This window comes from Mesoplodon mirus (genome assembly GCF_964341445.2).
Source record: "Mesoplodon mirus genome assembly, chromosome: 12".
In the NCBI taxonomy this organism is placed as follows: Eukaryota; Metazoa; Chordata; class Mammalia; order Artiodactyla; family Ziphiidae; genus Mesoplodon; species Mesoplodon mirus.
Window position 1 is genome coordinate 38,949,947 of NC_138988.1, and position 23,955 is coordinate 38,973,901.

Genomic DNA, 23,955 nt, shown 5'->3' on the forward strand with positions numbered 1-23,955 from the left:
AGAGTGGGTTCTGCTTGAGAGGGGCAGGTCTATAGGAATTAAAGGGGAGAGTGCCCCTACTGGGCACCACCACTGCTCCTCCAGGGAGCTGGCATCACCTCTCCACCTCTGCAAGTTGTATTCTGGGTGCTCAGGGGCAACAGCCCCCAGGTGTTCCCTCTCCCGTTTCCCCTGTGCGTGCACACTGTCCTGTCAATAACCACACAGCTGATGCACTTCCATGTTTAATAAGCCACATCCTCAGTTGAGCCTGGGGTGAAATGTGGGACCAATTCTGAGTGTGGTGTTTGTTGTCAGTGGGTAGGCCTGGGGCTGCAGAACCATCATCCCACCAGCCAGAAGATACTCCGGAGTACTCGTGCATGAGCTCAGCATAGTCCTACTCCAGTGCACTCTGCAAAGACAGCCTAGGCAAAGGCTGCCAGATGGAAATGTGACATTTAACAGAGAGGAAGGAAGCAGTGGGACACTGAGGTAGCTGCTGGCCCAGCAGAAGCAGGCAGAAGTATGTCCATCAGGGAAGGAGGCAGGTCTAGGGCCACACTGCTTTCAGGAACTGGTATTTGCCACTTATACCTTTAGAAGTTCCCTTGGCTCACTGTGGAAGTGGCAGGCCTGCCTAGCCTGTGGGCTCTTAGAACGAAGCTCCTCTGGTTCCAGGTCAAGATGGGAAGTGGTGAGGCTGCAGGGCACGATGGGGCCGCTTTGCACTAAACAGCTCAGTATGTCCCATTGAGGGGCGGAGTACAGATCCACAATCCCACAGGCACTTAAGCAGTGGAGATGGGAGGTCACCCCCGGGACTCAGCCACTTTTAGGTACCCAGCTTCCTTCTGGGAGGGGTTAAGAGGAATATGAGTACAATGAAAAGACAACTTATATAGCCTGACTCACACCTGGAGAGCTCAGGATGAGCCAAAGGAGGTGGGTGTTTGGTGTCCACTGTCTTATACTTGAATGGCCAGCTAAGTAACCATAAAATATAAGGCTGTGTCCAGGCCAGGATTCCCTGGGTCCCTGCCAACAAAGCAAAACCAAATAAAGGAAACCCGAGGCTTAGGGGAAAACAGACCTGCCTTACAAATCTCAGAGCTGGTCAACCTCAGGCTTCCTCCCAGGGACAAATCTCTACAGGGTCACATCCCAAGGGGATGGGAAGAGGAATAGGAAAAAGCCAAGAGAGAAAATGGACTGTTGCCGTCCCCAACCCAGAGGCTTCTGAGCTGACCCCTGAAAGGAGAAGCATGCCTTCTCTCCTTAAGCCACCCAGATCAGGGTACAGGCAAACTCTTTACTGGCCCAATGCCTGGGGCTGCTGGAGGCAAGACCAAGGGCAGTGGAGGCCCAGCCCAGCAAGCACTGGCATACTCCCTGCCCCCAACCTCTACCCCCGCTGCAGTCGTCCCTGGGGTCTGGGCAGCAGCAGAACCCAGTATGGGAGCCAGCAGACCTGGTGATGTTCCTGGAGACCCCTCTGCTGCCTTCCCTTATTCTCTGTGGGTTTTAAGAGGTTCGTTTGCTGTCGTTTCCCTGAAAGTGATAGAAGAGAAGAGGGGTTATTCCACGGACAGCACAACAGTCCCCTTGTGGGGGCTGAGCTGGGCTCAGTAAGGCCACACTATAACCTAGACCTCTCTGCTGAGCTTCCACAGCCCTCACTGGGTCCACCACTTTCCCCTGCAGACTTATTCTTCCTCCTGCTTCTCCACTTTTTTTTTTTTTTTTTTTCTTTTTGCGGTATGCGGGCCTCTCACTGTTGTGGCCTCTCCCGTTGCGGAGCACAGGCTCCGGATGCGCAGGCCCAGCGGCCATGGCTCACGGGCCCAGCCGCTCCGCGGCATATGGGATCCTCCCAGACCGGGGCACGAACCCGTATCCCCTGCATCGGCAGGCGGACTCTCAACCACTGCGCCACCAGGGAGGCCCTACTTCTCCACTTTGTGAATGGTGCTCCCATCCTTCGCCAGTTGCCAAGGACAGAAACCTGTGCAGTGGCAGGCCTCCTAATTGGCCTCTTGCCCTCTCTATTGGACTCCTTTACGTATTTGCCATGAAGCAGGCAGTTATAAAAGCAAATTCGGTCAGGCCATGGCTCTGCTGAGTCCAATAGCTCCTTGAGACTTGGGATAGGGTATTCCGGGTCCCTTCATGCCTTTATGTTTGAGCTCCAGCGTCACAGCCTTGTCTATCCTTCCAATATGTCACCCTTGTTCTTGCCTCTAGGCCTTGTTCTGTCCATTCTCTTTGCTTGGTACACCCCTAGCCTTTGCCCTCAGCTTAGGTGTCTGACTTGGAAGATACCAGCTCTGATGACCCTTGCCTCTGCACTGCTGCCCTCCCCTTTTATTTATTAAAACAATTTTTTTAACATCTTTATTGGAGTATAATTGCTTTACAATGTTGTGTTAGTTTCTGCTGTACAACAAAGTGAATCAGCTATATGTATACTTATATCCCCATATCCCCTCCCTCTTGAGCCTCCCTCCCACCCTCCCTATCCCACCCCTCTAGGTGGTCACAAAGCATTGAGCTGATCTCCCTGTGCTATGCAGCGGCTTCCCGCTAGCCATCCATTCTACATTTGGTAGTGTATATATGTCAATGCTACTCTCTCACTTCATCCCTGCTTCCCCTTCCCCGCCATTCCTCAAGTCCGTTCTCTACATCTGCGTCTTTATTCCTGCCCTGCCACTAGGTTCTGCCCTCCCCTTTTAAATCTCTGGTTCCACCTGTGAGCAGGGCCTGGGTTTTTCTTGTTCTCTGGACCTAGTGTGGCCCCTGCCATGTGGTAGGAGCTCAGAGATCAACTGAATGAACGCTCTGATTAGTGAGTTCATGTTTTACAGATTAGAAGGCTGATCCTGATGTTCAGTCAGTGCACTAAGGACAGAGGCTCCTGCCTTTCCAACTGAGGGGCTTACAGTGCAGTGGAATCTCTACATCTCTTACAGTGCAGTTGCCACTACATCTCTGAAATTGTGACAATAATGCCACCCACCCCACAGGTTACTGAACAGCATACAGATGGGCTGCTCAGACATCGATGTCACTTGAAGCCTGAGCTTTAGTGCAGACCCTGGGGTTTGCTGCAAAGTTGGTGGCCTCCTACCCTGAGAACTCCCTTCCCCTGTCCTCAGCTCAGGAGTGGCCTCTGCCTGCTAAGCATGGGGTAGACATAGGAGTAGATTTACTCACCAGGAAGGGAAATGCGTGGAGCCATCAGGTGTGGATCCGTTCTGGCCGCCCAGACCTGGGGGCAGGAACACATCCAGAGCTGCAGCAAGCTGGGGGTGGGTATCTGAGCAGGCATCAGCCCAGGTCAGGTTAGAGGCCAGTGGTATTGTTTGATGGAGAGTGTAGTGGAAGCCCTAAGGGACTAGTGGTATTGTCTGATGGGGGATGAAAGGAATTTATATGTGACGGGTGGACTGGTGGGGTTTCTGGCGTGAAATGGTATGTTGACACGGGTCAGGGTACAGCGTTAAGTTATGATGAGGTTCTCAGGGGACCCACTGGTAGTCTGGGGGCGGGTTCTGGGGAGCCCAAAGGTACAGTCGGTGGGGGAGGGGGTGGCCGGCCCACGGAAGTTGGTGGATCGTCTCACCTGGCCGGTGATACAGCCCGGTCACCGTACTCCCGTAGAACCCCCACGCCAGCTGGATGCTCAGGAGACTTAACACCAACCAAAGCAGCAGCAGCTTGAAGAGGGTCACGCGCATGTCCTGCGCCTCCCACTCCAGCAGGAACTCGCTGCCGAGGGCGCCCAGAGCGCCCAGCACCGTGGCCGGCAGAGCCTGCAAGGACTGCCCAGACCAAGACTCCGCCATGACTGGCCGGCGTCCCAGCCAGGGTACTGTCACCGTAGTCCCCGCTGCGCAGGCGTCTGGTCTTCCGGAGCCAGGCCCGCTAGTGCGCACGCGTAAACCCACGGAAGGCGCGTCTACCCCGCTTGCGCGAAGAGTTGGCAGTTTGGGGAGGAGTGTTAAAACCGCGCACGCGCACCTAGCCCCACCCTGCTTAAAGGATGAGTGACTCGAGGAGTATAAAATAGCAACCAGGTCTTTTATAGCCCAGGAGTTCCCATGATGCCCCACGCGGCTGCAATGATTGGTTAAGAGTCTTGCCTTTAGGGTGTGGACACGCTCCTAAGCAATCGTGGCTGAGCAGGGAGCGCGCGCGCGCACGCGGGGCCGCGACTGGGGCCGGCTCGAGCCCGCTGGGCACACGGGGGCGCGCACGTCTCTCCCCGCCCTCCCGCCGCCGTCGCCGCCCGCTCTTGCTTTCTCGCGCTCCCCGCCCGTTGCTCTCCGTCGGTTCTCTCGTTAGTCCGCCGCAGCTTCCTTAGCCACCCGCCGTAGTCTTTGAGCTTGCGACTCGCGGACAGGAGTCCTCGGCGCGGAGAGGCCGGACTCGGAGTCGTCGCCTGAGGTGAGCGAGAGGGTTCCCTCCTGGCTCCGCGGTGCCCCGGGCCCGCCCGCCCGGCACTCTTCCGGCCGCCCGCCAGCCGCCGCCCCGCCGCGGCCGCGCCCCACCTGCTGCTCTCGGCAGGCAGCACCAGAACCCTAGCCCCTGACCCTGACCCCAGGCCGGGGACCCAGGCCCCGCTTCCCGAAGCGGCAGCCCCGCCCGCGCAGTCCCCGGAAGCGCGCCCCGCGGCCTCCCGCGCCCCTTCCCCCGCCCGGCCAGGCCTGCTGGAGCCCAAGCCGCCCGCCAGCTCGCGGTCCCCGTCGCTTCCTCTCCTAGGGCCGTGCCGGGCAGGGCGGGGGCTCTAAGCTGGGCCCCACGAGCCGCTGGGCAGCCGGCCCCTGTGAAGTGCGCGTGGCTGTTGGAGTTGAAATGGGAAAGAAACTCTTTACAACTCCATTTTGGCTTTTTTAACATGAAACATGAATCACCGTTTTATACTGCGTGAAGTCCAGTTATGTTTTGGGTATTTTATTTTTTAATGCAGTATGCTTTGAGATTGTCTAAGTAAAATATAGTGTTGAAATCTTAAGGGTTAGGATTCTTCGGTATTTAAAAGAAGGGAATTTTCCAGTTGAAAGGAACATTTTTTCATGATTTAAACTATGTGTCATCAAAATAAAGTATTAATTTGCAATTTTGCTTAGTCTCAATTACTGCCTTGATTAGGAATCACCTGGACATCTGTCCTTAGTTACCTGTTGGATCCAGTTACACGTTCATTAAATAGTACTGTTTGCACTCAAATTGATTTGGTCAAAACCATGTTTAGTAGTTTATGATAGAAAATTGGCATTCTTTTTCCCAGAGTTGTTTTCACTTGTGTTTCTTAATGATCCTGATTTAAATTTTTTACCTCTGTTGGTAACTCGTTTGATTCTTTTTGTGTTTAAGAGAGTTCATTGAAGTAAATGTTTCTCGCAGATGTGTGATCAGATTATACTCCTGCCAGATCTGAAGGGGGAAAAATACTTTAAAAATTCTTTTAAATGTTGTATGTGGTGAGATTTTTTCCGCCACTTAGTGTCACACACCCAGATGTGTAATGCTTATGTACCATTGCCTGATTGTCACTTTAGACATGGCTAAATTGGGAGAGATGCTGTTTTGAGCATTTGGCACAAGTGACATTGTTTGGACTGAAATAGAAGATTAATTCTTAATTGTAAAGATAACTTGAAGGATCTCTTTTGATAAATTGTCTTGAGTAATTCTATCTACTTTTTTAGAGCACTGGTGGCTCTTGGGGACATAAAATATATAAGATGAAGAAATATACATATAAGATGGAACTTGGTTTTAGTCAAAGTCTAGTTCTAGACTTACAGCCTCTGTTCTCATAAATATCTGTACTAGAGGGAAGAAGAGAGTAGGAATCCACTGACTTTTTCACTGATCAAGAATTTTAGACCTGAAAGCAATCTTTAGGACTTGTAGTCCAACCCCATTTGCAGATGAGAAACTGAGTCCCAGAGACTTAAGTAAATTTCCCAAGGTCATATGTCTAGTCAGGTGCCAGCCAGAACTATTTTCACTGTAAGATCTTCTCCATGTACTCCCAAACAGCTTGCTTAGAGTCAGCTAAAATTCAGGACTTTCAACTTATTCCAACTGTTTCTTCATTTATGTATTGCTGATTTTTTATGTATTGGGAGAATCTGAAAATTTTTCCAAGCAAATTTCAGTTCTTAAGCTTTTACTCTCCTTTCTGTAATTTGGATGGTCCTACAGCAGTTGATTGAAATAGATAAATGAATATACAGGCTCTCTGCTTGGTCTAGTTTTTGGCGTGAGGTGTTTTGGTCTTCTTGAGGGACCCAGCTTCTTCCAGAGGCAGGCCTAGACTCCCCTGCTCCAAATCCAACATAGTTAGGCCCTGATAAGATGTTACCGGGCAACTGTGGGCTCTTTTGACTATTGATTTGAGGTGGGATGGAGAGAAACAGTATATATAGAGAATATAGTTTCCTGTGTATATGTATGTGGTGGTGGTTTTGCTGGAGTATTTTCAGTCCTGATTCCTTGTTTGTCAGTTAACTCCTTTTAAAAGTTTAACCTGGTCATGTGGGGGCGTAAGTTATTAGAGTAAAAACAGGTAGATCTTCAGGTGTTTCTTGCCCATAGGGTGGAGTCCACGCTGTGACTGGAGAAGGTGGGTTGCTACTTTGGGCCTTCTTATTGTCCTGGAGCTGAGAGAGTCACGTTAACTTTGCTGGAAGACTGATTTTCAACTTTTAAGAGCACAAATTTGGGCTTGCTGGGCTTCTATAGACAGCACCTCCGGTTTAATTGCATTGTGGCTACTAGTGATAATGATAAATGGTACATAATCACTGGATTTTAATCACATATATTTGTAGTTTTAAAAGGTCCCTAAAGGTATTTCGTCTTCCCTTACGACTTAAGTTTATTCCTTTATGCACCTGGACTGTAGAACTATTTGCTTGTACCTTCACATTAAGATAACCAAATTTTAAACTTGTGTTAATGTGTCTCACTATAGTCTGCTCTTTGGGGACATGCTCATTGTTAAGTACTTGTGAGATTAATAAATTAAAATTCTCAAGACAGATTAAAGTTAGTAATTACTGTAAAATTCCTATTTCAAGTGTTTATTTCAAGTGACTCATTTTTAATCTGGTGCTGAAGTATTAAGTCCTTGTATACTCATAATTATGGTAGTCATGTGACTGAAAATCAGATAGACATTGAAGCTGCTTATTCTGGGTGTTGGTCTGAGTTTATTGGTGCTTCCTCCAGATGATTATGAATACTTTTTTTTTTTTTTTTTTTTTGCGGTACGCGGGCCTCTCTCACTGTTGTGGCCTCTCCCGTTGCGGAGCACAGGCTCCAGACGCGCAGGCTCAGCGGCCATGGCTTACAGGCCTAGCAGCTCTGCGGCATGTGGTATCTTCCTGGACCGGGGCACGAACCCGTGTCTCCTGCATCAGCAGGTGGACTCTCAGCCACTGCGCCACCAGGGAAGCCCATGAATACATTTTTATAGCTAATAATCATCAAAATATGAGATACTCTGTTAAATTGGAGCCAGTTTGCAGTTGATACCAGATTGAGCTTGATTTTTTTTTAAAGAGGGTGGGTAAAGTAAATGTGCTTAAGCATATTTATCATAGCATCTTATTTAATATTCAAGTAAAGGGAAAGAGGAGAACATAAGCAGCCAATGAACTAAGTTTGGAGTGGAGTGAAGGGAAAAGTGGGAGGTAAAATGAAATTAGAGAGGTGGGCAGGGACCACATCATGTAGGACCTTTTAGGACACGGGAAGTTCTTTGGATTTATTTTCTTTAATCATCAGATTTTTTTAAAAAAAATCAGGATAATGATCCGATCTGATATTAAACAATTAGAATCATTCACCAAGAGTAGGGGGTAGATCTGAGTCCATTTTGACTTTAAACAGTAAACTAATACTGACCATTTCTGACAGAGGTATCAGAAGGATTTCCTAATATTATTCATGTCCTTAACCTAATGACTTCAACCTGTTTTTTTGAATCCATTGATTTTCTGACAGTTGTCTTTAATTTCTCTGTAATGCCTGTATTAAAAAGGAAATGTAATTTGATAAAGCAGGTCATTCAGATGTTCGTGGTAGGCTGGGTGGTAGGCATACAGGTGTTCACTGTAAAATTCTTTTAACTTTGCTGTGTGTTTGTAATGCTGTGTGTTAAATGTTTATAATGTTGGGAAATTAATTTACATAGGATTCATCTACTTTTGATTTTTGCTTTTAAAAGGGCAACATTAGGGGCTTCCCTGGTGGCGCAGTGGTTGAGAGTCCGCCTGCCGATGCAGGGGACACCGGTTCGTGCCCCAGTCCGGGAGGATCCCGCATGCCGCGGAGCGGCTGGGCCCGTGAGCCATGGCCGCTGAGCTTGCGCGTCCGGAGCCTGTGCTCCGCAGCGGGAGAGGCCACAACAGTGAGAGGCCCGCGTACTGCAAAAAAAAAAAAAAAAAAAAAAAAAGGGCAACATTAATTTGTAATACTCAGAAAATAAAGTTGATAGTGTGCATTTTGTTAAGTGAAGGAGGCCAAAATGTTTAAAAGTGGTAAATTTTATGCTGTGTCAGTAAAAATTAAATTCTGTGCTTTTCCCCCTTCTGGATTCTGAATTACTTAACAGAACTTTGGGCAAGCCCATTTTACATCCTGTGCTTTTGTTTTTTTCTTTGCGAAATGAATAGACATAATTCCTGACTTTTTTTTTAATGTGTTTATAGTACCTTTCATCTGAGAAGTTCAAGGCACTTTGTAGAACTTCTGCCACACAGGCTGTGGGTCTTGCAGCACATTTGTAAGGTATGTAAATAGCTTTCATTCCCCTTCCTCCATGGAAGAGAAATAATTATTATATATTATATATTAATGTAAGTTCTAAGGAAATGTGTGTGCAATACTATTAATGATTTTCTTCTCCACCCAACTTGAGATCGTTATCTTACTCCATAACTTTTCTCTCTGCTCTTATTTTCCAACCTCTCTCTATAAGATACTCCTCTAACTTCCTATTTCTATTCTAAACAATATTTTTCTTCTTAGATGAAGATATATTTCCTAACCTCTTAATCTTTAAGGAGATGTATTTACCATATTATACACATACTTCTCTGGCTTCTGGATCACTCCCATCTTAATTCTTCTGTTTTTAAATTTCTTTAAGTTTTTGTTTTTTTCTGTAGAGTAGTTTGGTCATCTTACAGTTTGTGCACAGCCTGTGCTTTGGGTATGTCTAATTATCAGTAGAAAATAATTCAACCAGAGGATGAGGATTGGAGGACAGTCCTTCTTACCAGAGGAGTCAGCATTGAGAGGAATGTTAACAGCAGGTGTAATAGCCCATCCAGGGGCTATTCAGATATTTTAAACCGATTACAAATAAAGGAAATAGAATCATCTTAATTTAATTGATACCATGTAAGTATCCTGGTTTGGTACCATTTTGACTACTTCTTCTTGTTCTCCTTGGGTCTGAGGGAACTCTGTATATAAAGAAGTGAGCTGTTAAGAGTATGAATATTCTCATTTGATGAGATAGGCTACCTGGCAAGGAAGTCATATAATGGTAGTGGTTTTGGTTGGCTTTGAACTTATGGTTGGCTTTGAACTTACGGTTGGCATGGTAAAAGGAATGGCCAAGCTAGCTTGTCATTATTCATTCATTGAACAAATAGTTACTGTATGCAGGTGCTGTCCTGGGACACATTTGAAGAAAACAAAGAAGGTCCCTGCCCTCAGGTAGTTTTTTCTTTGTTTTACAATGTCTTTATTCCTAAAAACATGAACATTTTGAATCATTTCATCTGCTTTTCTCAGTATCACTGACGAGAAAGTGGAAAGCACATCAGGGGTTAATAATCACAAAAACATTAATAGCGCTGCTCATTTTTATTCTAATAGGGAATACTGATGATCCATGGCAAGAGATTAGCCCAGTGCAACTGCTGGGCATAGGACAGCAACTAGGCTAGCACCACTGGGCGTGAGACTCTGTTGCAGTTCCATGAGGCTTGAAATTCTCCTTTCAGCAGATTCGAGTGATGCGTTAGGGTGGTTTGATTGATGGCCTCTCTTAAAAGAGGGCAGGCTATATTTCAAAGTTGTTTTCTCAGTTGTTCATTTTTGACATTACTGAGTTAAAAACAAAAATAAGGTTATGCTTTTGCTCTGTAAGTTTGCTTAAATCAGATTTCTTTTACCAGAGAGGTTGATGGCCCTGTAATTACAAAAGAATTCTGCCATAGACGGTGTGCCTGCCTGCCTGTCTGTCTGTCTATGTATCTGTCTATTTGTCTGTCTGTCTTTAAGCAAGTTATTTTATTTCTTTGAGCCTCAGCACCTACATCTGTGAAATGAAGATTTCCATTTCATAGGAATTTTAGATGAAATAATATGTGAAGAGCACAATGCTCAATGCATATTAGTTTTCTCCCTTGGTGGAAATACTTGTTCTAACTCTGGTAGATTCTTCAAGTATATTTTTCTTTCAGGATATCAATACATTGTATTTATATAGTGACCGTTTGCTTTCAGAGTGATGAAGATTTTAATAGGAAGCTTAAAGTTACATGAATTTCTTTACTGCCACCTGACTGAATAGGAGAAACACGTGTTTGTTGTTTTCATTTTATTTTCTTGTCTTTTGTTTGTTTAACTATAGGAGTTAGTATGTTGGGCTTAGATTTTACCGTCATTTTTATAAATGTTTACTGACATCATGAATAATAGTTCGATAACATGAGACCATGTAAATCACAAGTTGTACAGATTCATTCTTGGGTTGTAGTAGTGATTCTGCCTTTATCTGACACTGGGATCATTTAGTTCTACCCTTAAGCATCAGTAAATAGTAGCAGCAGAGATGGCACTCTCCAACAAGTGGACAGAAAAGTAGATCCGTGAGGTGGAGATTTTTTTCTACTGTTATTTGCCGCCACTACCTTTTATAACTGAAGGAGTTTTGAACAATATCTAATCCATGGCAACTCTCATGTACATTCATGTGTCTAATTGTAGTTGAAGAATCTTCGATCATGAAGTTAGAAGCATGCATTTATCCTGTACCAGCTATATGCAGACTTCATTTATCTTTCAGGCTTATTCTTTAGAAATTATATTTTCCATTAATTAAGTTTTCCAATTTTACTAAGCTTGCATCCTTACCATAGTCCCTAAGACAGAAGTCCCTAAAACTTAAAGGGAAAATGTTTTGAACCACTTCGTCAGTTTAATAGTAGGCCCCAAAAGCAGTTCCCACATAAAAACTGATGTGTTTTTTGCAAGAAGAGGGACAAAAGAAGATAGGTCTTTATTTTCTGAAGTTCCTAGCTGCTGTAAAATACAGAGATCCAATTCCATTACTGTAAAAAATTGTTTGTGCTTTGATTTTAAGCATATGGTTGAAAGTTCTACTTTTGTTGTATGTACACTGCTATTTTTACCTTATTCCCATGGCAGTTGTGTCTCAGTTGATATAGTGCAGATGAGTTGTCCTCTGGTGCCTCTTCCATGGGCCCAGAGAGCAAATGTTCGGCCACTCTTCCGGTGTACCTTTAGGTAACCCTATTATTTGTTATTTAGGTTTTGAGGCCTAAGGAAGGAAGTACGTTTAAGGTGGATATTTAATGTTGTAACAGTACAGTTTTTTGTCATGAGATAATTTTATTACATGATTTGGCAGTTTGGTTGGAAACACTGTGGCATTTGGAGTTTTTTGTGGGAAAGTTCTTTTCTGGATGAAGTCTTTTGTTTAACTTTTAAAGTTATTCAAAGGAAACTGTTTATCTTTTGAAGGTCTTAAGTTCAGAAAAGGAAGGCAATAGAATATCTTAGGTAAGAGCATGGGCTCTCTGGAGAGAACTGACAGTTAAGTACTAGCTCTTATACTTGACAGCTTATGACTCTGGATAGTAATATTATCCCTTTGTAACTCAGTTCCTCCTCTGTAAAATGGGGATAACAGAGTGCTGTGAGGGTTCAGTGAGAGAGAAGCACTTAGCCCCAGTGCCAGACATGCAGGTGCAGTTCTTTAACTTTCACTATTCAAGTTACAGTTTGTAGTACCTAGTAATCACACTTTAATCTGATTTGGAAGGTAATTTTTTTGGAGGGAGGATAGGACCCTAAGAATTAATTTTGGGGGAAATAAAAACAGGCCTCTCTACTGGATCCCTGTTGCTTAGGAACAGTGGTTCGCAAACCTGGCTATTCCTAAACATGGGATCCAGTTCCTAAAGTTGGAATTACTTGAGGAGGCTTTTTTAAAAATCACCTTTGTTGAGGTGTAACTTGCATAAATAAAATGTACTTATTTAAATAACAGTTTAGTAAGTTTTGGTAAATACATACACCTGTGTAATTGCCACCCAGTGAAGATACAGAACATTTCCTTGGGAGGCTTTAAGATTTTCTATTTTTAGAGGGGGTTGGATGAATTGGGAGATTGGGATTGACTTATATACACTGCTGATACTATGTATAAAATAGATAACTAATGAGAACCTACTGTATAGCACAGGGGACTCTACTCAGTGCTCTGTGGTGACCTAAATAAGGAAGGAAATCCAAAAAAGAGGGGATATATGTATACGTATAGCTGATTCACTTTGCTGTACAACATTGTAAAGCAACTATACTCCAATAAAAATTTAAAAAAAAAATTTTCTATTTTTAACTAGTTTTTTATTTAAAACAATATATGTACTTTATTCTTGTTGGGATTGTGAATTACAAGTCAGAACTACAGTGAGGTGCCACCTCACGCCCATTAGGATGGCTGCAAGTATCAAAAAAACAGAAAACACCAAGTGTTCTCAGGAATGTAAAATGGTACAGCCACTATGGAAAACAATATAGAGGCTCCTCAAGAAATTAAAAATAGAATTACTATCTGATCCAGAAATTTCACTTCTGGGTTTACATCCCAAATAATTAAAAGCAGGGTCTTGAAGAGATATTTGTACACCTATGTTCATAGCAGCATTATTCCCATTAGCTATAACAAGGAAGCAACCCAAGTGTCTACCATCCAATGAATGGATAAGCAAAATATGGAATATACATACAATGGAATGTTATTTAGCCTTAAAAAGGAAGGAAATTCTGCAATGTGCTACAACATGATGAATCTTGAGGCCATTATGCTAACTGAAGTAAGCCAGTCACAAAACGGCAAATACTATATGATTCCACTTATACGAGATACTTAGAGTAGTCAAAACCATAGAGACAAAGTGGAATGGTGGTTGCCAGGGTCTGGCGGGGGAAGAAGAATACCGGGGGGCAGTTGTTAATGTACAGTGGGTATAGAGTTTCAGATTACAAGATGAAAAGAGTTACGGGGATAGATGGTGGTGATAGTTGCACAACAGTGTGACTGTATTTAATACCACTGAACTGTATGCTTAAAAATGGTTAGGATAGTAAATTTTGTTGTATATATTTTACCACAATAAAAGGGGGAAAATGCACTAGCTAAAAATAAAATCATACAGTAATGTTTATAATAAAAAGTGTATATTCTTCCTGTCCTAGAGTGCAGTCCTTCTCTCAGTGTATTGCTTCCTTTGGAGCTTTAAAGGTATTTTAGAGCAAGGGGTTGGTAAAGCATGTATATTCAGTGCAAGGCAAAAGGGGTAGAGCATGAAAACAAGCCTTTCTCACATCTCTGCCTCCCAAGGTTCTTGCTTCAGAGAAAACCTTGTACCTGTTTCCTGTGTATAAACCAAGTAACTGTTTCATATGTATCCTTCTAGAGATACTGTGTCCCTTTTTTATGTACAAACTTAATGCACATCACACTGTTATACATCTATTCTTTCCTCTTAACAATAGGTCTTGTTGATTATTTGGCAAGATAGTTAAAAGTATACACTGTGGAAAATAGTTTGGCTGTTCCTCAAATAGCTAAATACAGAATTACCTTACGACTCCTAGGTACATACCTAAAAGAATTGAAAGCGGGTACTCAGACAAATGCTTGCACGTAAATGTTCATAGTAGGGTTTCCCTGGTGGCGCAGTGGTTGAGAGTCCGCCTGCCGATGCAGGGAACACAGGTTCGTGCCCCGGTCCGGGAAGATCCCACATGCCGCGGAGTGGCTGGGCCTGTGAGCCATGGCCGCTGAGCCTGCGTGTCCGGAACCTGTGCTCCGCAGCGGGAGAGGCCACAACAGTGAGAGGCCCGTGTACCGCTAAAAAAAAAAAAAAAAAAAAAAAAAAAAGTTCATAGCAGTACTATTCAAATACCCAAGAGTGGAAATAATCAAAATGTCCATCAACAGCTGCATGGATAAACAAATATGGTATGTACATACAATGGAATATTATTCAGCTATTTTTTTAAAATGAAGCACTGATACATGCTACTGTATGGATGAACCTTGAAAGCATTATGCTAAGTAAAAGAAGCCAGACACAAAAGGCCACATGTTGTATGATTTCATTTATATGAAGTATCTAGAATAGGTAAATCTGTAGAGACAAAGCAAATTGATGGTTGCCAGGTGTTGGGGGCAGGGGAAACTGAGGACTGACTGCTTAATGTGGGTGTGGGGTTTTCTTTGGTGGTGATGAACATGTTTTGGAACTTGATAGAATTGGTGGTCGCACAACATTGTGAACGTACTAAATATCACTGAATTATACACTTTTAAAAGGTTAACTTTATATTCTGACTTTCACCTCAATTTAAAAAAAAATGGTTTTTAAATGGATGTTCAGGCCCCACCCTAAAGAGTTTTCAGTCTGTTAGTTGTGGAACCTTGAGAGGAGTAGCGATTTTTATGCCAAAATACAGTGCCTGGCTGTGCACTGTCATTGCTGAAACAGCTCAACAGGACATTAGGCAGCTTGGGGCTTTTGGTTCATTCTACTCTATGTGTCAGTTCTCCAGACAAGCATTGTCTTGGGGACAGTGTAAGTGGAGAATTAGGTTGCACAAGTTCAAACCCTGATTCTGTGCATCTATTGGTTGGACAAAAAGTTCGTTCGGGTTTTCCATAACATCTTACAGGAAAACCCGAACGAACTTTTTTGTCGACCCAATATTTAAGTTTCACCCTGAAATTTTTACATTTTGAGGTCAGTGATATGATGCTCCTATTTAGGAAGCCAGAAGGTATGTTCCCTCAGGAGTGTTTCTTTCCCCCCTACCCCGCAAAGAAGAATTTCAGTCTGGGATGATTCCCACTTGGCAGTATATTGGAGGCTTTCTTGTTCTCCTCTGCCTGCCCTTATTATGTACCTTAGGCCTGCTGCTCTTGGTCTCCAAGGGCCTTTGAACTGACATTGACCCTTGGCAACTGCTTGATCAGGATGGCCAAATAATGTTGATAGTACCAGGCTCAAGCTTATTATGAGCAAATGGACAGATGGTAGTTTGTGCCTCCTTGCCAGAGGTTTCCAATGTAGTCCATAAACAAGATAAATGGCTTTATGTTTTCAACTTACTTTCCCAAGTGTTTAATGGTGTTTCCATTGTGCTAGTCACAGTCCTAGGTATGGGTGAACCTGGAGTTGATAGGACAGATTTCTGCCCATTGCACTGAAACACAGTTTCTTCCTCTGACTTAAGAAAGTAGTAGGTATTCTGTTCATTTGTATGTGTATTTTAACAAAGGACCAAAGCAGTGGAATGGAGGAGGGTACTGGAGAAGGGAGTGCTTATGAAAAATCTACACTTCCTTTCAACCAGGTTTATTATTTGAACAAAAATCGGATTCTGGTTTGGTTGTTACTTTTAGGACTATCTGAAGAAAAGGCTGAATTTTGACTTTTATTTTCAGTTTTATAGTCCTGATAGCTTTGCTTCAGGAGGGTGCATTGTAGGGCATCCTGTAAACTTTCATTCATGTGTATTTAGGTACAGGAAGTATGGCTCCTGTAGAAAATTTGAGATCCTAAACCACTGAAATAGTGTCTTTGTGTTCTGGATAACTGAAATTTGCATCTTTAAGGTTTAAAACTTGTTTTATTCCTGTAGTGAATGTCTTCTTTTTCTCTTATAGTATCTGGGCCTTAAGCTTCCCTGCATAATGATTGAGGTCTTTCCAACTAAAGGATTTTTTTTAAAATATTTATTTAAATATTTATTTTGGTTGTGCCGGGTCTAGTTGCGGCATGCGGACTTCTTAGTTGTGTCATGCATGCAGGATCTAGTTCCCCGACCAGGGATGGAACCCGGGCCCCCTGCATTGGGAGCTTGGAGTCTTACCCACTGGACCACCAGGGAAGTCCCCTCCTAGAGGATTTTTAAGGTCTGTCCTTGGAGTATGTTGCACTGCTTTAGGACTCTGGCCTGGCCTGAATGGCACTTCTCTCCCTCCCCATTTTACGTTTCCAAGCCTGATTTACAGGGTTTTCTACTTTCATGTCATACGCTACACCTCTTTCTCAGCCAAACATGCATTTTTCTAAACTACTGTGAACTGAGCTACTGGCCAGTTAGACTTGCAGAGTTGTGTAAAATTAGAGCAAATAAGTTCATAGGATCTGAGTTTTAACACTCATTGTTACAGATGATTGAAGTTCCTGATTATATGAGGGGTTTCTGTAATTCTATGAGGGTGAATTCTTTTTTTTTTTTTATGAGGATGAATTCTTAAACTACTACAACTGTGTCTTAGGAGGTAGCTCACCATTGGTGTACACAGCTAATCTTGTAACTTGTTTTCTTTTAAAAATTTGCATGCAGCAAGTTGGTTATATAAGCTTCTTTGCTCTGGGAAATGTATTTTTTGGAATTGGTTACTTGAACACTTAACTGTTACTTGCTTGCGCCTGTGCTTGTCCAACAATGGTGAATAAAAGGTGATTCTTACACTAATTGGAGTTTGGCAGGAAGAAAGTTTGGAGGGGGTGTGACGAGTGAAGTAGAGATAAATTTTTTTTAATGCTAATTTTAAAAAAAATTAATTTATTTTATGTATTTATTTTTGGCTGCGTTGGGTCCACGTTGCTGTGCGCGGGTTTTCTCTAGTTGCGGCGAGTGGGGGCTACTCTTCGTTGCGGTGCACGGACTTCTTATTGTGGTGGCTTCTCTTGTTGCAGAGCACGGGCTCTAGGCGCGCGGGCTTCAGTAGTTGCGGCACGTGGACTCAGTAGTAGTAGCTCGTGGGATCTAGAGCGCAGGCTCAGTAGCTGTGACACACGGGCTTAGTTGCTCCGCGGCATGTGGGATCTTCCCGGACCAGGGATTGAACCCGTGTCCCCTGCATTAGCAGGTAGATTCTTAACCACTTCACCACCAGGGAAGTCCCGAGAGAAATGTTACATGCTCAGAGTACTTAAGGGACCTGATCTGAGTTGGCTCAGGGAAGGCCTTGAGAGAAAGTGACTTAGCCTTTTAAGTATGAGTTATCTAAGTGGGGGAAGGGTGGATGACGTTCATTCGGGGCAGAGGAAAGACTGAAGAAAGATGGCTTAATATCCTCAGCTATAGGATATTTTGTTGTTTTGGCCAAGGGTGGTTGTTTGCCTTGGGTTTTATGATTTTATAAGTTAGTGGCTTGGGATTTATAGTCATTTCCTTATCTGCAATATGACATTTTGTACCCACATTTCATCCAAAATATTTTTTGCACCTCTTGCATTGACACTACTCCCTTCCACAGAAACTAACATTGACAAAACCTAGGGTTGGGGGTAAGTTATTATGTACACTAGGATCATCACTCTTCATAATGAAATTCACAGGATTTTTATGTATCTTAAATTTTCCTTTTAAATTGTCAAGTTTAGTTTCCAAAAGACTAGACAATTTTTGCTTTTGTAATAGTCATATATACAATACTGATTTGTAACAACTTCTTTAGGGAGAGAAATAAACAATAAGAAGTTTCAACTGTATTACATAATTGAAGCATATGGATGTTAACAAGTCTTATGAACTCAACTTCTAATCTGTTGTGTCCCCTGTGTTTAAAATAATGAATGCAGTAAAAAAGTAAAAATTAAGTCATGTCCAAAGCTATGCTGGTGTTAAATGCTTTTATTTCTTGGGTGGTTGAGAAACAGTAGAAAGCTTGCCGTAGTCATCACTATTTCTTTTGTGTAACTAGTCCCATGGAAGAATTATGAGGTAGAATTATAATTATCTCAAGTATGCTGAATTAGTAATTTTTCAAGCTGTGATTATTTTCTCTGCATGGAAATTTATTCATTATCTTTCCAAAATATTGTAAAGATCTTGATCTAGCAGAAACAAACAGTACAGTTAATCAGTTGAATTATTTCTACTTCTGTTTCTTGGCTTGAGAACTTTTTTGTGCCTGCTTAAAATGAATGTTTGGCTAATAAATGTCTGTATATATAATGCATTCATTATAACTTAGTAGCACCATCTCAAAAGTCTTTGGTGGCTCTTTATCTGCCAAAAAATAAGCTTAAAATTGTGCTCAGAGGCAGATTAGCTGTGAGTCTAAGAAAATAAGTATTGTAAAATGTGTGGTCCCTAAACAAGTTATCAAAATTAACACACCCAAACCCCAACTCACCTAATTTAAAGCCTATTTTGTTTTAATGTCAGGAGGGGCTCAATCCATTTCTCTGAGATAACAGCATTGCTATTGGTCATGGAAAAATCAGACTTGAGGGCATTACAAAAGGTGCTTAGAAAGTATTAAGAGGAATATGATTGTGTGTTTAAAACAGATTGACATTGGACTAAGGATTTCATACTTGCCATTCAGAAAGTTCTAAAAACCACAGACTCATTTGATGGCAAAACCTGAACTAATGAGAAGTTGTGTAGTCTTTATCCTACTTAGTGCGAATATTTACTTATTTTACTGAAGAACTATTAACCCATTGGGTGTGTTACAGAATATTTGGCATTTGCACCATATTACCTTTCTAAATCTGAAAAATTCTTAATTTAGAAACATCTGACCCCAAGGCTTTTGGATGAAGAATTGTGGGCCTGTACTTCTAGGCAGTGAGAGAAAAGCTAAGTCTTTTTCTTTAATGGGAAAGAAGAGGGTGGAAAGAGGTATGGATGGCATATGCACTTTGGAAAAATAATTATTTGCTGGACTGGTAAAAGTTTCATTTTAGGAAAAACATTCCTTTCAGATCAGGCCATATTATAAACTAGTCTTCAATTCTGGACAGTTGGAATTTGAAGGAAGGAGTTGCCATTTGTACAAAATAAGACCTAAATAATGATGACACACATTTATTGAACATTGACCTATTTTCAGAATAAGTAAGCTCTTTTTGTGTAATACCTTATTTAATCTTCATGCCAGCCCTGACAGATAAGGAAACTGTAAAGGGGTACAAAGCTAGTAAGATAACTTTCAGGTAATGTATCAATAGCTCCTTTACTGCTACTGTAAACTGCCTTCTTTCTACTCTGTTGCTACCTAAAACTGAAGTTAATTTCTCATAGAATCTTTTCTTTGGCTAGTCTATTTGGGACCTATCCATGTAATGAATATTTCTGATTTTATGGGGTAGTCCATATAGTAGATGCTGTATGCTCATCAGACACACTCAGGATGGGACTCAGATTTTGAAACCCAAAAGTAACATTTGGTCAAGTAAGGTTGGTGGTAGTGTTTTGGGTTGGGAGGGTTGGTGGATAAGAATCACCTGGAACTCTGAGAACTTGTGTCAGCTGTCCCCTTCCTGAATCTGGATGGTGCAGGGGTTAGAGTGCATGTGATTACACCTTCCTCCAACTACAGTGAATAATCAAGATTATTCACAAGTTAAGGTAACAGTGGTAATGCACAATTTCCAGGCCTTTTCTTTTCTGCTTGGGAAGACTTAATAGAATGCAAAAAATGAATGCTTATAGGCCTTAAAAACTCTTGGCCTGGGCTTACCTGGTGGCGCAGTGGTTGAGAGTCCACCTGCCGATGCAGGGGACACAGGTTCGTGCCCCGGTCTGGGAAGATCCCGCATGCCACGGAGCGGCTGGGCCCTTGAGCAGTGGCCGCTGAGCCTGCGCGTCCAGAACCTGTCCTCTGCAACGGGAAAGGCCACAATAGTGAGAGGCCCGCGTACCGCAAAAACAAACAAACAAACAAAAAAACTCGTGGCCTTAAAACATATTTACTAGATTGCGGAAATTTTCATTTTAGGAAAAAATACCACTGTATTCGGGTAACTTTGAATCTGTTCTAATTTATGGAAAAAATAAATTGCTTGCAATCTTCAGTACTTTAGCTATTAACGAATTGTTTTTGATCCCCTGTAATGAATCTCTTCATCATGGTTGAAAACTGCTGCCCTCTAAAATATTCCCAGAGTACTGGTCTTTTCCTCAAGGCTTTTTGCCATGTCTAAGGTGACAAGATAGACATTTAGTCTTTTTTTTTTTCTCCCCTTTCGATGTTGTTTCATACGTGAATATTGGGGTTAGGGAGTTTTATATACAATGGTTTGTTAGTTGTAAGTGTTGTTTGAAAAGAAATACCTTCCTACTTGAAGAATGAGACTTAAGGCCAATTCAGAAAAGAAGGGAAGTAACTAAGAGGAAGTAAATTTGAAGGCTAATGTCTATTTTTAGTAACTTGAGCTTTTGAAAGTTTCCTTTCATAAGTTAGAAAATTAACTCTTTCTTACACCAACACATTTTTATCCATTAACTTAGGAAAAGCTAGGTTTCTTATTAATTCAATTGGCAAACACATACTTACATTCAGTGATACCTATGACCTTGCTAGGCATTGTAGGGAGTATAGAAATGAAGATAGTTATCCCTCAGGGGATTGGCTCCAGGATCCTCACAGATATCAAAACCTGTAGCTCCTTACATCCCTTATATAAAATGGTGTAGTATTTGCATATAACTTGTGCACATCCTTCCATATACTTTAAGTCATCTCTAGATTACTTATAATACCTAATACAACATAAATACTGTTGTCCCTTGGTTTACACGGGGATTAGTTTCAGGACCTGCCCTGGATACCAAAATCTGTATACTCAAGTCCCATATTCAGTTGGATTCTGCCAACCAGGATTGTGTGATAGTATAGTATAGTATAGTGTTTATTTATTTATTTATTAGAGGATACTTTTTTTCTTTAACTTGTTTAATTTATTTTTGGCTGCGTTGGGTCTTCATTGCTGCGCGCAGGCTTTCTCTAGTTGCGGTGAGCGGGGGCTACTCTTCATTGCGGTGCGCGGGCTTCTCTTGTTGCGGAGCACGGGCTACAGTAGTTGTGGCTCGTGGGCTCTAGAGCGCAGGCTCAGTAGTTGTGGTGCATGGGCTTAGTTGCTCTGCAGCATGTGGAATCTTCCCGGACCGGGGCTCGAACCCAAGTCCCCTGGATTGGCAGGCGGATTCTTAACCACTGTGCCACCAGGGAAGCCCTATAGTACTTATTAAAGAACCGAGTATAAGTGGGCTTGTGGAGTTCAAACCTGTGTTGTTCAAGGGTAAGCTGTAGTTGTAAACTCAATGTAAATTATATGTAAATAGTTGTAGGCATGTGACAAATTCAAGTTTTGCTTTTTGGAACTTTCTGGAATTTTTTTTTCCTGAATATTTTTGATCTGTAGATGCAGAACCTGTGGATTCAGGGGACTGTTGTATAGTCTTTTTTACTGGAGCTTACAGACAATAGTATCCAGCAATAAAACATTAGCCTTTATGTGCTAGGTATTGTTTATTCTAAGTGCCTTCTTGTGTTAACTCAATAATTACCACTATCCAATGAGAGTAGGAACCATTATTTTCCCCATTGGTACAGATGAGGAAGTAGAAGCACAGAGGAGTTGAGTAACTTATCCAAAGATTCACAGCTGCTTTGAACCCTAGCACCTGATTTCAAGAGCCTTCTGTCTACCAGTGCAGAGTATCAAGTGATGGCAAGCTTACACAGTCATTTGGGAAACAGCTATAAGAGTTCAGGGATAAAGAAGAATTTGTGCTGGGGTAGCCAGGGAATCGTCTCTGGGGAGGGCGTAACTCTTTGCCCAAAAGGAGATAAAGGGGAGTATTATGAGTGGTTCGAATCGGCCCTTTGCAGTGTTAAACTGCTTGAACACAGATAATCTTGTTTTACCTCCTTATAGGGAAGAGAGGGTGGACAGTGTTGGTTAGCCTAGGGAAGTTATGTGGGAGAGAGGGGGCAATACGCATCTGTCAGATTCAATAAAGAGGAGATCAGAGTCCAGGATGGAGTCTTGCGTATGTACTGCTTTGTTTCTTCCCTTTTTTTTTTTTTTTTTTTTTTTGGCTTAATATACTATGTAGACCTTTACAAGTCAGTCATATTAAGGGACTTCCCTGGTGGTGCAGTGGTTAAGAATCCGCCTGCCAATGCAGGGGACACGGGTTCAATCCCTGGTCTGGGAAGATCCTACATGCTGCGGAGCAACTAAGCCTGTGCGCCACAACTACTAAGCCTGCGTGCCACAACTACTGAAGCCCACGCCTAGAGCCTGAGCTCCACAACAAGAGAAGCCACCACAATGAGAAGCCCGCACGCTGCTGCTCCCCGCTACTAGAGAAAGCCCGCGCACAGCAACGAAGATCCAACACAGCCAAAAATAAGTAAAAAAATAAAATTATAAAAATAAATAAAATAAAATTTATTAATCATTTTCAAAAACATAATACATACATCTTATAGATTGAGACAATGCAAAAGGATATATGGCTCCTAGAAGCAACCATTGTTAAGAGTTTCTTGTGAATTTTTTGAGAGAGAGTCTGTGTATATACCAGTGTTCATTGTTCTTCAGTGAATGTTAATTGTGTACCTCTGCCGGGCCCTGTTCTATATATCTGTACATTCCACTGTTACACAATGGTATGAGAGCGTAAATACTCAGCACCTTATTATTTTTTTCTTTTAATTAATTAATTTATTTTTGGTCTTAGTTGAGGCACTGCGGGATCTTTCGTTGAGGTGCACGGGCTTCTCTCTAGTTGTGGCATGCAGGCTTAGTTGCCCTGCAGCATGTGGGATCTTAGTTCCACAACCAGGGATCGATCCTGCGTCCTCTGCATTGGAAGGCAGATTCTTAACCACTGGACCACCAGGGAAGTCCCAGCACCTTATTTTTTTAAATTTAATCTGTCTTGGAGATCATTTATTAACACAGATCTTTTTTCTTTTAATGGTTGCATAATGTACCATTGTATGGATACTTAACCAGTCCTCAAAAGGGACACCTAGGTTGTTTCTAATCTTTTGTTACTATAATAATAAAACTGTTGCTGGAGTGAGTGTTCTTGAACATAAATATTTACATCCATATGAATATATTTATAGGATAAATGCTTATAAGTAGAATTGCTGGTTCAAACGATGTACGCATTTATGTATGTATGTATGTATGTATGCCGCACCCCGAGGCATGTAGGATCTTAGTTCCTTGACCAGGGATCGAACCTGTGCCCCCTGCAGTGGAAGCACAGAGTTCTAACCACTGGACTGCCAGGGAATTCCCAATATATGCTGTTTAAATTCTAACGTTGTCAATAGCCCTTCAGGGAAGTTGCTCCCTACATTAATAGCGTGCTCTTTTTATGACTTAATCCCTTTAATACGCAGACACTGAAATTCTTCAGTCACACTGGCGCTTACAATCCATTGATCTTATTACCCTTCTCCTGCCCCTCAATCTTCTTCAGTTCCCACTTTCCTCCTCAGTGTTCATAGTTCATCACTGTAATCACCCCCTTCTATATATTTTTAACTCTTTTCTCACTTCATCTTATCTGGCAAAAGGTCGGCCCTGGTTAAATCCAACTTTTAACTTATTCTACCCTGTAACTGATTGTCTGGAGAAGGAAAAAAGTATGCTGATTGGTCTCACTTGGAACTCATGACCCCTAACCTCAAAGGTGGCCCTTTCCTAAGTTAAGCACTGCCCAGCAGTCCCACTAAGATTCCTTAGTCTATTTATTCTATTTTTAGGACAATATGGCAGTACCTCCTTCGCTCAAACCTTCTGTTTCCCTTCCCCAGCTTCCCTGTCAACTGATGATCTCTCTTAATTAACTGAG

General features: G+C 42.4%; 2 protein-coding genes across 5 annotated transcripts in view; one reads left to right on the top strand and one right to left on the bottom strand.

Annotated features, from left to right (window-relative positions):
• Nucleotides 1-211: 211 nt before the first annotated feature.
• Nucleotides 212-4,082, bottom strand: TCTA (T cell leukemia translocation altered). Of its 3 annotated transcripts, none has more exons than XM_082638113.1 (4): nt 3,605-4,082; nt 3,196-3,298; nt 1,451-1,530; nt 212-418 (listed from the first exon to the last, which is right to left on the bottom strand). In XM_082638113.1, exons 1-3 carry the CDS (start codon nt 3,825-3,827, stop codon nt 1,488-1,490), a joined length of 369 nt encoding a protein of 122 aa, XP_082494239.1. In that variant the 5' UTR covers nt 3,828-4,082; the 3' UTR covers nt 212-418; nt 1,451-1,487. The 3 variants fall into 3 exon arrangements, with proteins under 3 accessions (XP_082494239.1, XP_082494241.1, XP_082494240.1); XM_082638115.1 differs by having other exon boundaries at nt 212-833; nt 3,605-4,078; XM_082638114.1 differs by having other exon boundaries at nt 212-833; nt 3,196-3,250; nt 3,605-4,068.
• A 138-nt stretch (nt 4,083-4,220) lies between these two features.
• Nucleotides 4,221-23,955, top strand: part of RHOA (ras homolog family member A) — a 53,195-nt gene continuing 33,460 nt past the window's right edge. The window contains exons 1-2 of one of the 2 annotated variants that reach the window (XM_082638110.1): nt 4,221-4,428; nt 8,709-8,787. The gene's annotated coding sequence lies outside the window, so the exon portion shown is untranslated. The remainder of the gene's footprint in view (nt 4,429-8,708; nt 8,788-23,955) is intronic. The other variant, XM_082638111.1, reaches the window with a different exon arrangement.